The sequence below is a fragment of the Mus pahari genome, chromosome 5 (genome assembly GCF_900095145.1).
Source record: "Mus pahari chromosome 5, PAHARI_EIJ_v1.1, whole genome shotgun sequence".
In the NCBI taxonomy this organism is placed as follows: domain Eukaryota; kingdom Metazoa; phylum Chordata; class Mammalia; order Rodentia; family Muridae; genus Mus; species Mus pahari.
In genome coordinates, this window is record NC_034594.1 from 68,519,264 (window position 1) to 68,532,437 (window position 13,174).

Here is a 13,174-nt window from a genome sequence, read left to right on the forward strand (position 1 = left end):
ACACACCCAAGTCTCCCTTACCACTACTGGTCCATCCTGTGTACAGTCATGGCCAGTAGCCAACCCCAACAGAAGTCTCATCTTTTTACCTAGCAATTCCTTTTGTCCCTAAATTCGGTATTCATGGACTCTGCTGCCCTACCCTGGCTTGTCACCACCTGCTGACAAGCTCATCTTTGTCCTTCCAAGGAGCCTTGTTCCCACTGACCATCTTTCCTGAGGCTCCACTTCTTGTTCTACAGGCATTGGTTGTCAGGGCTGGTTTTGGCCCCGCCACTCCAGCACCCCACGGGGAAAAGGAGATGGGACCACGGGCTGTTTGCAGAGCCCACAGGATAGCTGCGGAACCCAGCCGTCAGAGCGAGGTGCTGAGTTTGGGGACCTGGAGACCCTCCAAGATCATTCGGCCCTGCAGACATTCCAAGAGGCTTCCCTCTAGTCCCAGCTGCGCTCCAGCCTCAGGTGCCGCCCGCCAGCTTCCGCCCTCGACAGCCACGGGCGTGGGAGCCGCAGTGGGCCGGGCGCGGTCTCTCCTTAGCTCCCGCCCCCGGCGCGTCTCCAGCGAGCGCAGAGCTCGGCAAGGCGCTGGGACGGTGGGGCTCTGCTTGCCATGGCCCCGGGCCTGCGGGGCCTCCCGCGGTGTGGCCTCTGGCTACTGCTGGGTGAGTAGCCCGGGCTGCAGCGTTGGTGGTGACCTGGGACAGGGAGGGCAGCACCTGAACGCTCCCTACTCAGGGTATGGGGCCCGGGCAAGACAGTAGAGTGGTGATGGGGGGGGTGGGGGCTGCACCTCCTTACACTGCCACGGAGACGATGTGGCTTGGACACATCACCCAGCGGGCCATCCTAAGGCATCAGCAACTTTTGATCATACAATGGGCAGCTTGCTTTCCGGGAGGGATAGGGTCGCAGGATCCCCTGTCCGCACTTCAATTCTCCAAACTGATGCAAACTCCCTGAGCCAGAAGCAGCTTACAAATGTGCAGTCTTCAACCAGAGCCACAGCTTAGGGATCTCGACACTAAGGACAACTGGAAGCCTGACTCTCACCTACAGCAGTTGCTTGTGGAGACTATTATTTCCACGAAGGGGGGGACGGTGGGGGGCTGGCGGTGGAGGGTGGTTGTTGTTGGCGTGTGTGGCTAATAAATATTAGAGATGGCAGACTTGCTTGGGTTTTTGTTTTAGACTGATCAGAAACTGTAGCCCAGGGGTGACCAACAAGAAACTGCCCATCTCAGTTCCCTTGTCTGTACTGTGCTCAGGACCCTGGCTGTCATACCTGCTGGACAGAATTCAGGTACACAGCTACATTTTAACGAAAGCAAACAAAGAGTAGGTCTAGGATCCCTGGAAAGACCTGTGGCTTGATGATTCTTGTGGTCTTTTCCCGTACCCATGGTATTGGTCAGAGGCACCTGCTGCACAGGCTCTGGTGGTGGCAAAGGCTGCCCACTGGTGCTGTTTATAGCCAAGGAAGCAGCTTGGGGCAGTGTGGCCTGTCCCCGGTGACTGGGCAGGAACAGCACTGGACACCTTCCGTTTGCCGGGCAGAGTTCTCCTGTTTGTAGTCCTTGCCAAGAAGTGCCAGATCTACACTAAAAAAAATCTGTTTCTGTGTAATAGAATCTAAAGGTGGATCTTGCCCCTTATATGTGTTGGCTAAACTTGCATGAAAATCAAAACCTTATAATAATGTTGATGTCTTTGGCGATGTTCAGATCCTTTTGGCTTGGTGTGAAATTTTAGCTTCAGTTTCCTAAGAGATGAACATTAGCAACACAGGGAGCTGGTTGGGCCCTTCCCCCCTTTTATTTAAGAATAAACAAATAAATTAAGGTTCTTTACTAGTGCACCAGAGTCTGTACCCTGGAAGGCTTATGTAAATAGAACACTTATGTTTGACCACCTGTAAGGACCGCCTGTGTTTACCAAGAGAAGGGCTCTGCTCTCAGTCCCATGTCCTGTGCTCTTGACATAGCCCTAAGCGGTCTGGCTGAGGTTATGTCTTAGGAGAACAAACACAACTCTATGAGGTTATCGGTGAATTAATGACTTCGGAGCCCAGCTGTGATGAGCGGAATCACTGAGCTCATACTGTTCTTCAGGAGCCCTGCTACTGGCCAGATCTCCTTGGAGATAGACTTTGATATCTTGCATGGTTATGTGGAAGGGTTCTGTTTTTCTTTAAAGGATAGTAATCTGCAGGAAGTAAGATCTTGATCCGGGACGCTTTTATAAACAAGCTGGTTCTTCTCTTAGTCAACCTGCTGGCTTTATTAATAGTTACTGAAACTCCAGCAGATAGGTCTTTTTCTTTTCCCTCTGACTTTCCTCTGTGTGCTGTTGTGTTTGTAAAGCATCTCCTGCGAGACCATGTGCACTTTAAAATTTTTTCACGCATAACCATCGAAAGGCTCTGCAGCAGTCAGAAAAGATGGGCTGTGGGTACAAGGCAGGCCAGCTCGGACAACTTTGGTGACTGCTTTGCAAGCTGCTGTTTTTGTAAACTTCACTTGGGCATGCCAGTGGATCAGCTCCTGGATCTTCTGTACTGGGGAACGAATGCTCTCCTTGTCTGTCATGCTGGGGACCTAGAGGGGGGGGGTTGGGGATTTGAGACTCCGGACTATTTGTTGAACTATATATAAACTACAAGTGAAACGGACATCCCAGGAAGTCGGTGTGTGGCTGTGTTGCTGTTTTTATCTGGACTCGGTTCTTGTTGTGGAGTCCAGATCCAGGGACTCCAGCTTGCTAATTGAATCACTGTGTTTACTTGCCATCAGTGTGAGCTTGGAGACAGAGAGGCATTCTTTGGTGTTTGTCCAGCTTCCCTGCACGCATGCTGGGTCTGTGTTCAGACTGTCAGTCCAGCCCAGGGCTGCAGACCAGTTTTTCCATCTATGCTGGGTTGCAGTATCATAGGGAACATTTTTAGATGCAATCCTCACTTGGGGCAAATGACCCCTTGGAAAAGTCTCCTGTGATTTCCCCACATATACCCCTGAACTAACCAGTTTGATAGTTTCTGTTCAAACCCAAACTGGCATCTGGGAGAGTGGGTGACAGGGGCACCACATGTGGTATGAATCCCAGTGAAAGTGCTGAGCCAGGGAGTGGCTCCCTAAAGGCTCACCCTGCTGCACCCCTCCCTGGGGCCTGCAGCCCCTCCTTTCTGAGATTCCATGTGTCCTGCTAGGCTGTACTCCCACTAGAGCTCTGGCTGAAGCCTGGCCCCTGGGATGCTTGCAGGCTGCACGGTCAGTTTTCTGCTGGAGCCCCAGAAAAGGTGGGTCAGTTTTCAGGGTGATCTGAGTGCCAGTTGCCAGTGGGCAGCCTGCAGGCTGCAGGCGTCCCATCCTGTGAGAGAGGAGTGAGGGAAACAGATGCGCTCCTCATAACTCTTGAGCCCCAGTTGGAATCCACCCCAGGAACCCATCAAGTTTGAGCCAAGTGTCTAACCTTCTATGTGTCCCATATCTTGGAGGTCAAATGGTGTCAACACAAAAGACAGCTAGAAGCCTGGTAAATACCTCTCCTTAGCTGTGCCTTACAGCTCAGGACATGCCCAACTCCTGTGAAGAGCAACATGTCCCCAAATGCCCATGGTGCAAGGTAGAGAAATGCCCCCATTTTAACCAGGCAGTAGCCCCTCTGCCGTCACCTCTGTATCCGCTACAACCAGCCACATAGTCAAAGTGTCCTTAACCTGGGCATGGTGGCTCCCATGCATAATCTCAACAGTCAGGAGGCTGAGATAGACGGATTATAGAACAGAAAGCTTGGACTACATAGTACATAAGGAGACCTTGTCTCAAAAAAAAAAAAATCAAAATGTTATCAACAACAATAATGGCAGAATTGGAGGGAGAAGCTCAGTGGGTAAAGCCACACTAGAGGACTGAGCTTGAACTCCCAGAACCCACGTGAAATCCAGCCCAAAGGTCTGTCAGATGCTCCTAAGGGCAGACGCTAAGAGAGGGAAGGCATGCTCATCAGGTGGATGCAGTGGGAAAGCAGCAGAGTCCCTGCCTCGGTGCAGGAAGCTGGTAAACGCCACTGCCTGTGGTTGTCCTCTGCTCACACACACATGCGATCTCACAAGCGCACACCTGCCGCTGCAACTAAAGTGCAGACAGAAGACATGTAGTCTAACAACTGCTCCTATGGCATCTATATTGCATTATGCATTCTAAGCCACTTCGAGATATTAAGACAGTAGAGGTCCGGATTTGTGGTTTGTATGTAAACACCACTCCATTCTAGGTACCAGCTGTGGACAAGCTGAGGCAGCTCCGTATCCCATACCTGGGACTCAAACAAAAAACTTATTCATATAACGGAGCTGGGTTTTAAAAGAAACTAAAATTCTCACTACAGGGTTGTGCAAAGAATCTGGTCTTGGGAGCCAAATTGACTGAAGTGGAGTTAGAGCTTGTAGAGCTGAAGGTATACCTTAGAAAGGCCAGATCCCATGACACTTAGAGGACCATGGGAGCTTGGAGGAAATGGTTGCTGACTGGGCCATGCCTTATAAAAACCCTGGGCTTGGGGCAGTGCATACTTTTAATCCCAGCACTTGGAAAGCAGAAGCAGGCAGATCTCTGTGAGTTCAAGGCCAGCTTGGTCTACAGAGTGAGTTTCAGGACAGCCAGAGCTATACATACATTAACCCCCCCCACACACACACACACATCAGAGAGAGAGAGACAGAGACAGAGACAGAGACACAGAGAGGGAGAGGGAGAGGGAGAGGGAGAGGGAAGGAGAGGAGAGGAGAGGAGAGGAGACTTGGGCTACATCCGAGCCTGGGCTGGTGGCCTACAGGAGTTAGAGCTGGCCAGGTTTGGGTGGGGAAGGGCTCTAGGGAGCCCCAAGGTAAAAGTGTAGGACAGGAACCTTGGGTAAAGTGGACTTTCAGACAACAATTTCAGTATAAGCATATGTTGTGCAATACTTAGGGACATCCTCATACTTTTAAGATTCTCTTACATTTGAATTGAGTGGAGCCTTCCTGTCATTTGTTTGCTGAACGATAACTTATCCATGCAGCCTAGGGCTGGGTGCCCTTGGACAGCAGGGTGATTGCTGGAAGACAGGGATCTAAGCCAATCAAGTGTTCGCAAGAAAGAGGCATGGCAGGAAGATACTCAGGGCAGGAACCTTGTCCGGGTCAGCGCCAAAGCCTCAGGCAAAGGGGACAGCTACAGAGAGAGGTCGGAGACAGACCCTGGCTTTTGTAAAATCCTGTGGAAGGGGAAGCCAAGTCCACCGAGCCACATGAAGGCCCCGGAGAACTGAGTGTTCACAGGTTCTACTTTTGCCCCAGCAGCCATGCAAGGATAGACTGAGGCAATTCGGGTTCCACTGGGTGCCTTAGCAAGTCAGGAGGTATCAAAACAGGTAACTGGGTCACACATGGAAAGGGATGACACCTGGTGGTGCTCCATGCTGCCTGGTGGTGCTCCCACCATGATTTCCTGTGTAAACCTTTACCCATGATCCTCTAGTTATGCCCTCAGTTGTCAGACCTTTCGGGGGATGGCGATTCAGTGGGAATCCACTGAACTTAAACATCAGCAAAGCCTGGGGTTGAGACCCGCTGCTCAAGAAACCATACTTCCATTGACTCTTCAGCCAAGGGTGTCATGGAATGGCTCCTCTCTGAGGGTTACCCCTTTGGAGTCCTGTGGGTTTTGTCTGCTGCTACAAATGGAACGCACTCCCTCAACACGCTCCTAACTGACTGAGCTAAAGCTAAAAAGCGCACTGTTTTAGAAAATGTATTCATTTGCTTGCATGTGTATGGGTGTAGGGCAAGCATGTCACAGCTCACAGGTGGAGGTAGAGGGCAACTTGCAGGAAGGCGTTGGTGTTCTCTTGCTGCCACATAGGTCCTGGCAATGAGCTGATGTCCTCAGGCCTGCTGAGTTCCTTTGCCTACTGAGCCATGTCCTAAGGCCCAACAGACACTGTGGGTGTCCTGGGGGGGGGGGTGTCTCTCTTCTCTTTGTGTTTCTTGTTTGGTATTTGAGCTCCTTTCCTAAGCTTTCCCAACAGGTCACCATGACAGTTCCAGTCAGGAAGGGACTCTTGGCTTCATGGGGTTTTTTTTGTTGTTGTTGTTGTTGTTGTTCTCGCACTGGAGTAGGGGGCAGGCCTCAGCAGCCTTCCTCTTCTGTAAACTGAAGTAGTAATTCTGCTAATCATCTGCCTTACTATTGTGACACGGGGACTTTCATCTCACGGTCTTATAGAGATGAGCACGGGACGGAAGGATGGAGGATGCTCAGTCCCTCCACAGATGAAATGTTTTGTCCCAGGCTGGCCTCGAACTAAGAAATTCGCCTGCCTCTGTCTCCCAAGTGCTGGGATTAAAGGTGTGGACTCCCGGCATGATCACACTAAGGAAGAAATATTAACACACAGAAAGCAGCTTGCCCTGTTGGCCTGCTGAGAGTACTAATAGAGACAGCCACTAGGTGCCTTCTCCCTTCCAAGAGGCGCCTGTTTATTCTGCCCAAACTGCCCAAAGGGGTCTTTGTCATTGGTTATTCCTAAGTGAGGTCGCTCCTCCACTTTCCCCTATGGCTTTCTCTAGGACAGAGGTTCCTTTCCACACTAACCACATCAACATCACCTCTGTCCCTGAGTACCAAGGCAGGATGACAGTTCCTGCAGGACCTGAGAGTCCTCACTTCTCCCTCGAGCCAGGACTGTGGCTGACTATCTTGGAGGGGTTTTCCTTGCCTGTCTTGCTGCTTGGGATCTTGTAGCATCTTTGTAGTGACATCTATTGGTTTCCTAGGACGGTGTCCATTCCCTCCCATCATATTTTTCAGGGAGTTCCTGACGTATCATAGTTTGTCTTAAGATTCCCCACCCCAATGGCTCTTTGGGGGTGGGTATTCCCTCCACACACACTGAGTAGAAACCATACTTCAGATTTCTAATTTGGACCCTTTGCTGAATTAGCAATTCAGACAGCAATCACGGTCTCCAATCAGCCCTCAATCTCAGAGGAGCAATCAACACTGTATAGAGCACTATGACCAAAAACCACATGGAAAGGAAAGGATGTGCTTAGTCTTACACCCTGTAGTCCAGTCCATCATCCATGGAAGTCAAGGCAAGAATCTGGAGGCAGGAGCTGGTTCAGGGGACAGGGAGGAGTGCTGCTTTACTGGCTTGCTCTCCAGGGCTTGCATGGACTATTTTCTTATGACTCTTAGGATCAACAACTCAGGGATGGCCTGGCCCACAATAAGATGGCACTTCCACATCGATTAGGAAATCAGGAAAATGCCCCACAGGCTTGTCTGTGGGTGACTCTGGTAAAGCATTCTCTCACTTGAGGTTCCCCCTTCTCCAGTGACTCTAACTTGTGTCAAATTGAGATCAAACTAGCCAACACAGCCGACAGTTCACCCCTGGGACAAAATACTTGACAAAATCAAGTGAACAGAGCAGGGGTTTATTCTGGCTCGGGTTCTTAGAGGTTCCAGTCTGGTCGCTTGGTTGTCTTATCTCTGGACTATGGTAGGCAGAGGGTGGCAGCAGGAACACATGATTTCACACAGCTTCCCAGCTCACGGCAGAAAGGAGGTCAGGGTGTGGAGGAAAGGAGCCAGGGGCAGAATCTAGCCCCTCAGGATCTACTCCCTTCAACATTACAATTACCTCCCAAGACTCTATTAAAATACAACCGCAAGAGTCAAAAGCCACGCCTCGGTACTGTCGTGCTGGGCCTTCAGCGTCCATCATCAGGACATTCCATGTCCAAACTCCAGCACAGAGATTAAGAGAGCACATTTGTTCTCTAGTCTGAGACATTTCAGGATAGCATATCCTCCATCTGGAAAGCTATAAGTCCACTGCACGGCTAGGAGTTCCATGTAGGCTATGGTTTGTCTCTAACTCCTTCCACATTTGTGGGGATCTTCTTGGTCTCGTGAGCTGGTGTTGTTATGTTTCAGGACCAGGACGGACGGGCATCGCCTGGTGTTCTTTGTGCCTTTCCCTCTGAAGAGTCAGTGCTGAAGAGCACCTGATCAATTTTCTTTGAATGCCTTCTCCACTTGTGCAAGTGAGCATGCTCAGTCCTCCGCTTGGCAGAATTCTGCAAGGTTTTGTCTGTCTTGTGCCTGCTGGTGACATCTTTAGACTTTTCTGTTTGCGGTTTTAGTTCCTCTTTGGCACAGAGAGCAGTTGGTAAATAGACTTTAAAGTCCCATTGGTGAGCGATCCCAGACAGTCACTACTGCTTTTTATTACACCACGGCTGGGACAACAGATCTGCCATGGCCCCCCATGTAGAATGACCTTGAGGTGACTCCTGAGCCTGACACATTGACTTTTGTGAATGGCCATGAGCCACTCAGTCCACAGCACAGTTTTCTGTTGATTCCAGCCATTTGACTAAAACCCTCAACCACTATCTTTAAAAAGCTGTTTTTCCAAATGCTTTCTATGTCAAAGAGGAAATAGGAAACCACAAACAGAAAAGCTCTGAAGATACCGACAGCAGGCACAAGACAGACAAAAACTTAACAAAATTCAGCCAAGCAGGGGACTGAAGGAGCAAGCTCTCACACACGAGTGGATAAGGTGCTCCTTGTGTTAAGTTAAAAACCTTAGTCCTCTGTGTCCTTGTTCACGTCACTTGTCTGGATCTGTGCACTTTATAGACCGCACACTTGGGAGATATCCACTCTTTCTCTCCATAGTCTTGTGTGCAGGAGACAGATAAGCCCTGCCAGTCACTGCTGCAGCCTACTTAGAGTATTGCCTCCTCTTCCCACACGTTGCTTTTGACATTTTAGTCTTAATTGTGCTTGTCTTAGTCACAGCTCTCTAGAGGAGCAGAACAGGTAGAATGAATACATACTGTGAAAGGGGACTTGCTAGATTGATGTGCTCCACGTGGGTTGGGTAGTGCAGCAACAGCTGACTGCATACCGAAGATACTGATAACCCGATAGCTACTTAGTTCACGAGGCTAGGTGCTTCAACAGTCCCAGTCTGGTACTGAAGGCCTAGGCCATCCCCGGACAGCCCCTGGTCTTCAGTCCACAGTAGAAGGTCAAAGAAACTGGAGGCCGATGTCCATGAGAGATGGCAATCAGAGAAGAGGTGGCGGAGGCAGCAGCAGCAGCATAGATGCACACACCAGCAAGAAGGGAAGGCAGGTAAGCAAGAAGTGGCTTTCCTGCTGGGCGTGGTGGTGCATGCCTTTAATCCCAGCACTTGGGAGGCAGAGGCAGGTGGATTTCTGAGTTAAAGACCAGCCTGGTCTACAAAGTGAGTTCCAGGACAGCCAGGGCTACACAGAGAAACCCTGTCTCAAAAAACGAAAAAAAAAAAAGAAGAAGAAGAAGAAGAAGAAGAAGAAGAAGAAGAAGAAGAAGAAGAAGAAGAAGAAGAAGAAGAAGAAGCGGCTTTCCTGAAGATCTCTTTGTATCTGGGCCACATCGAGAAAATATTGCTCACTCTGAGGGGAGACTTCTTTCTCCAGTTTAACCCTTTCAGAAAAAAAATCCCCACACAGACCTGCCTGGAAGCAAGTCTCTTAGTTGATTTCACATCCAGTCAAGTTACTAACCAAGTTCCCTAAAGGACATCTGGAGTATACTTTCAAGTGTGCTAAGGACATCCATAGAGTCTTCAGCCTAGCGACAGACATCCAGAATGCCTAAAGCATTAAACACTGACACCTCCTCCTTCATCTCCCAGCCCCTGGCAGCCACCACCCTATGCTCTACCTGGATGTTGACTTCAGTGGTGCCTTATGGAATCAATCCTATGGAGTTTACTTTCCACATGTATTTTCAAGATTAATCAAATTACAGTGTGAGTCAAGTTTTCCTTCTTGTGAAGGTCAAAGAGGCCTCCACTGTATGGACATATCACTTCCGGATCATTTCTCCATCCAGGGAGATGTGGAGCCGTTTCTTGGTTCCCTCTGGTCATGTGGTGTGCAAACACCTCTTTGGGTCCCCGCCTCTTTCAGTTCCCTATGATATTCACTCAGAAGGGTTGCTGCACGCTGCATCCCATGGTGATTCTATCTTGGATTCTTTTAGGAGCCACCGTGCTGTTTTCCACCACAGCCTCACCACCCCACACTCGTGCCTACGGCGCACAGAACCTCCTCACCAGCAACCGTTATTTTCTGGGTTGGCTGCTGTGAACAGCATCCCATCCATTACTCCGTGGGTGGAACTGCACTTTGTCAGGGACCACGTTGTGATCTATCACTTTTAAGTCTTAGATTGCTGGAACGTTCCACTGCTCATCGTTGGGGTGTTCTGGGGTCCCGTGATGGTGGTTCTTCTTTGAATCTCTTTGAAAGGTTTTTCATGTTTGTAATTAAAATAGAACTACATCATGTTGCCCCTTCTCTTTCCTTCCTCTAACCCCTTCCAGGTCCTCCCTATCTCAAATCGATAGTTTTTTCTTTTCTTTATTATTGTTACACGTGTGTGTGTGTGCGTGTGCGTGTGTGTGTGTGTGTGTGTGTGAGTGAGTGTGTAGTTTATGTACATGGGTGCACAATTATGTAACTACAACCTAATGAGTTCGATTTTGCTGTTTACATGTGTATATGGTTTTTGGGAGGACCACTTTGTATTAGAGAACCAGGAAGGGGCTCATCCCTGGGAGAAGGCTAACTCTCCTTCTCCTGGCAGCCTTGAGACCCAGGTAGCATCTGACGTTTCCAAGGACTGGGCGGACACATTGCATTTGCCGGACTGGTGACCTTGGGCTGGCTACTCCCTATCATCTAGGCTCCTCACCAGAATGAAGGTGGCACAGGGTCACATCCCTTGGGACAGTTGTGAGGGAGCTACCCTCATCAGAGCCTGGTGGGACATGAGGCTCTATCAGTGGTCTCTGGGAATTGTTTGCTTTTCTGGTTTTGAGCCATGTTTGGGAGCTGGACGTGGTGGCACACACCGTTAATCCCAGCATTCAGAAGGCAGGGGCAGGTGAATCTCGGTGAGTTCAAGGCCAGCCTGGTCTACAGAATGAGTTTCCAGGACAGCCAAGGCTACACAGAGAAACCCTGTCTCAGAAAAAAAACAAAACAAAACAAAAAACCAAGCAGAAGAACTGCACTTGAGGTTTTGTTTTCTGTTTCCCGTTCTTTACTACTTGTAGAAGACATCCTGTCTGTCTGTCCTTTGGCCCTTTTTGGCTTGGTTTGGTTTGGTTGGTTTTGTTTTTTGGATTTATTCCTTTCTCTTTTTAAATTTTCTTTCTTTTTTTGACTCAGGGATAGGACTTTGATTGTTGGTGTATAGGAAGGCTACTGAGTCGTGTGTTGCTTTTGCTCCCTGGTGCTTTGCTGAATGGATGAGTAAGATCTAGGAGTTTTCTGGGGAGTCCTCCGGGTCTTTAAGTATAGGTCTATGTCCGCTGCAAACAGGGACGCTCAGACATTTCCTTTCCTGCTTGTATCTTTGTTTCTTTCTCTTATCACCCTCTCTATGAGTGTAGGTGCAATAGTGAACAGGAGCAGCAGGAAGGGCCCCCCTCAGGGGCATTTGTGTTGTGTGCAGTGTCTGGTCCCTGGAAAGCATCCCAAGCATCCTCTGCCCTCCACACACAGCCACTGCATACATGAACATGTGTGTGTGTGTGTGTGTGTGCGTGCGTGTATGAGTGTGTGTGTGTATCCTCTGCCCTCTACACACAGCCACTGCATACATGAACATCTGTGTGCATGTGTGTGTGCACGTGCACACGCAAATGCACATGCTTGTGTATATGTGTGTGCTTTTGCGTGTGCTTCTGTGTGCTTGCTTTAGACACATGCGTCTTCACATGTCATGTGTATATACCCACAGGCAGTTACAGAAAAAAGAAGAGTGAGCTCACTTGCCTTGTTCTGATATTGGACGAAATGCTTTTGCTTTTCCTGTCCATAGTTTTCTGTATACAGCCTTTGTCACATTACAATCTACTCCTTATGTTCCTAATTCCCTCATGAAGCAACACTGAACTTTCTCGAAGGCCTTTTTCACATCTACAGAGGTGATCAGGTGATTTCTGTCCTACGGCGTGTTTCTTTTCTCTTCCCTTTTAAAAATATTTATTTATTTATTTATTTATTTATTTATTTATTTATGTATTTATTTAATATGAGTACACCATAGCTGTCTTCAGCCATGCCAGAAGAGGGCATTGGATCCCATTATAGATGGTTTCGAGCCACCATGTATGTGGTTGCTGGGATTTGAACTTGCTGCACCATCTCTCTGGCGCCCCTAAAGAATGTTTCTATGTTGTGTGACAGTCATTGGTTTCGCATGCTGGAGCAATTGTGTAGCCCTGGTTACCTTGGTCATGATGCGCCTTGGTTTTGGTGTGTGCTTGAATTCTACATAGGTATCTGGTTGACCATTTTCATGTCTGCTCACCAGTGAAAGTGGACTATAGACTTATTTTTTTTTATTTTGAGCAGGCCTCACTATGTAGCCCTTGTTGGCCTGGAGCTCACAGAAATCCACCTGCCTCTGCCTCCCCAAGTAGTTAGACTAGAGGTTGAGCATATCAGCTGGTCTACAGGACAGGTATGTAAAAGTATGTTCTTCAGTTCGAATGATTGTGTAGTTTCTGAGATTGGTTTTGTTACTTATTTCTAGTTTTATTTCACTGTGGTCCCATAAGACACTAGAAAATGCTGGACTCTTTCACATTTGTTAAGGCATGCTTTGTGGGCTAGAAGGTGGTCTAATCTTGAGACAGACCCTTGGGCTGCCAAGATGTACATTTTACCTCCTCTACTAGGTAAAAGATTCCAGACAGAGCTCTTAAAAAAAAAAAAAAAAAAAAAAAACCAGGCAGAAAAAAAAAAGAAATTTAATCCCAATATTCAGAAGACAAAGGCAGGTGGATCTTTGAAGACAGCTACTGTGTACTTACATACAAGGACTAAAAAAAAAAAAAAAAAAAAAAAAAAACTGGGGTGCCACCATTAGTGTCAAACAATGAAAACCCTTTGTTCTCCTGGGACTGTGTAGGATGAGCTCTAGGAATGTCAGAGCCACCCACACAGACGGAAGATGCCCTGAAGACCTAGTGTGTGACCTGGGAGATGGTGCAGAGGATTGTTCTCAGCTTGCCCTCATGTTCTCGGGATGTCCTTGCTCTCTTCACCTCCCGTTCC

General features: G+C 48.6%; 1 protein-coding gene across 3 annotated transcripts in view; it reads left to right on the top strand.

Moving 5' to 3' along the window:
- The first annotated feature begins 343 nt into the window (after positions 1-343).
- The window catches only part of Ramp1 (receptor activity modifying protein 1), a 46,979-nt gene continuing 34,148 nt past the window's right edge, over positions 344-13,174 (top strand). For all 3 annotated transcript variants that reach the window (XM_021198751.1, XM_021198752.1, XM_021198753.1), the window contains exon 1: positions 344-662. In XM_021198751.1, the coding sequence (XP_021054410.1) occupies positions 611-662 (52 nt within the window). In that variant the 5' untranslated portion in view covers positions 344-610. The remainder of the gene's footprint in view (positions 663-13,174) is intronic.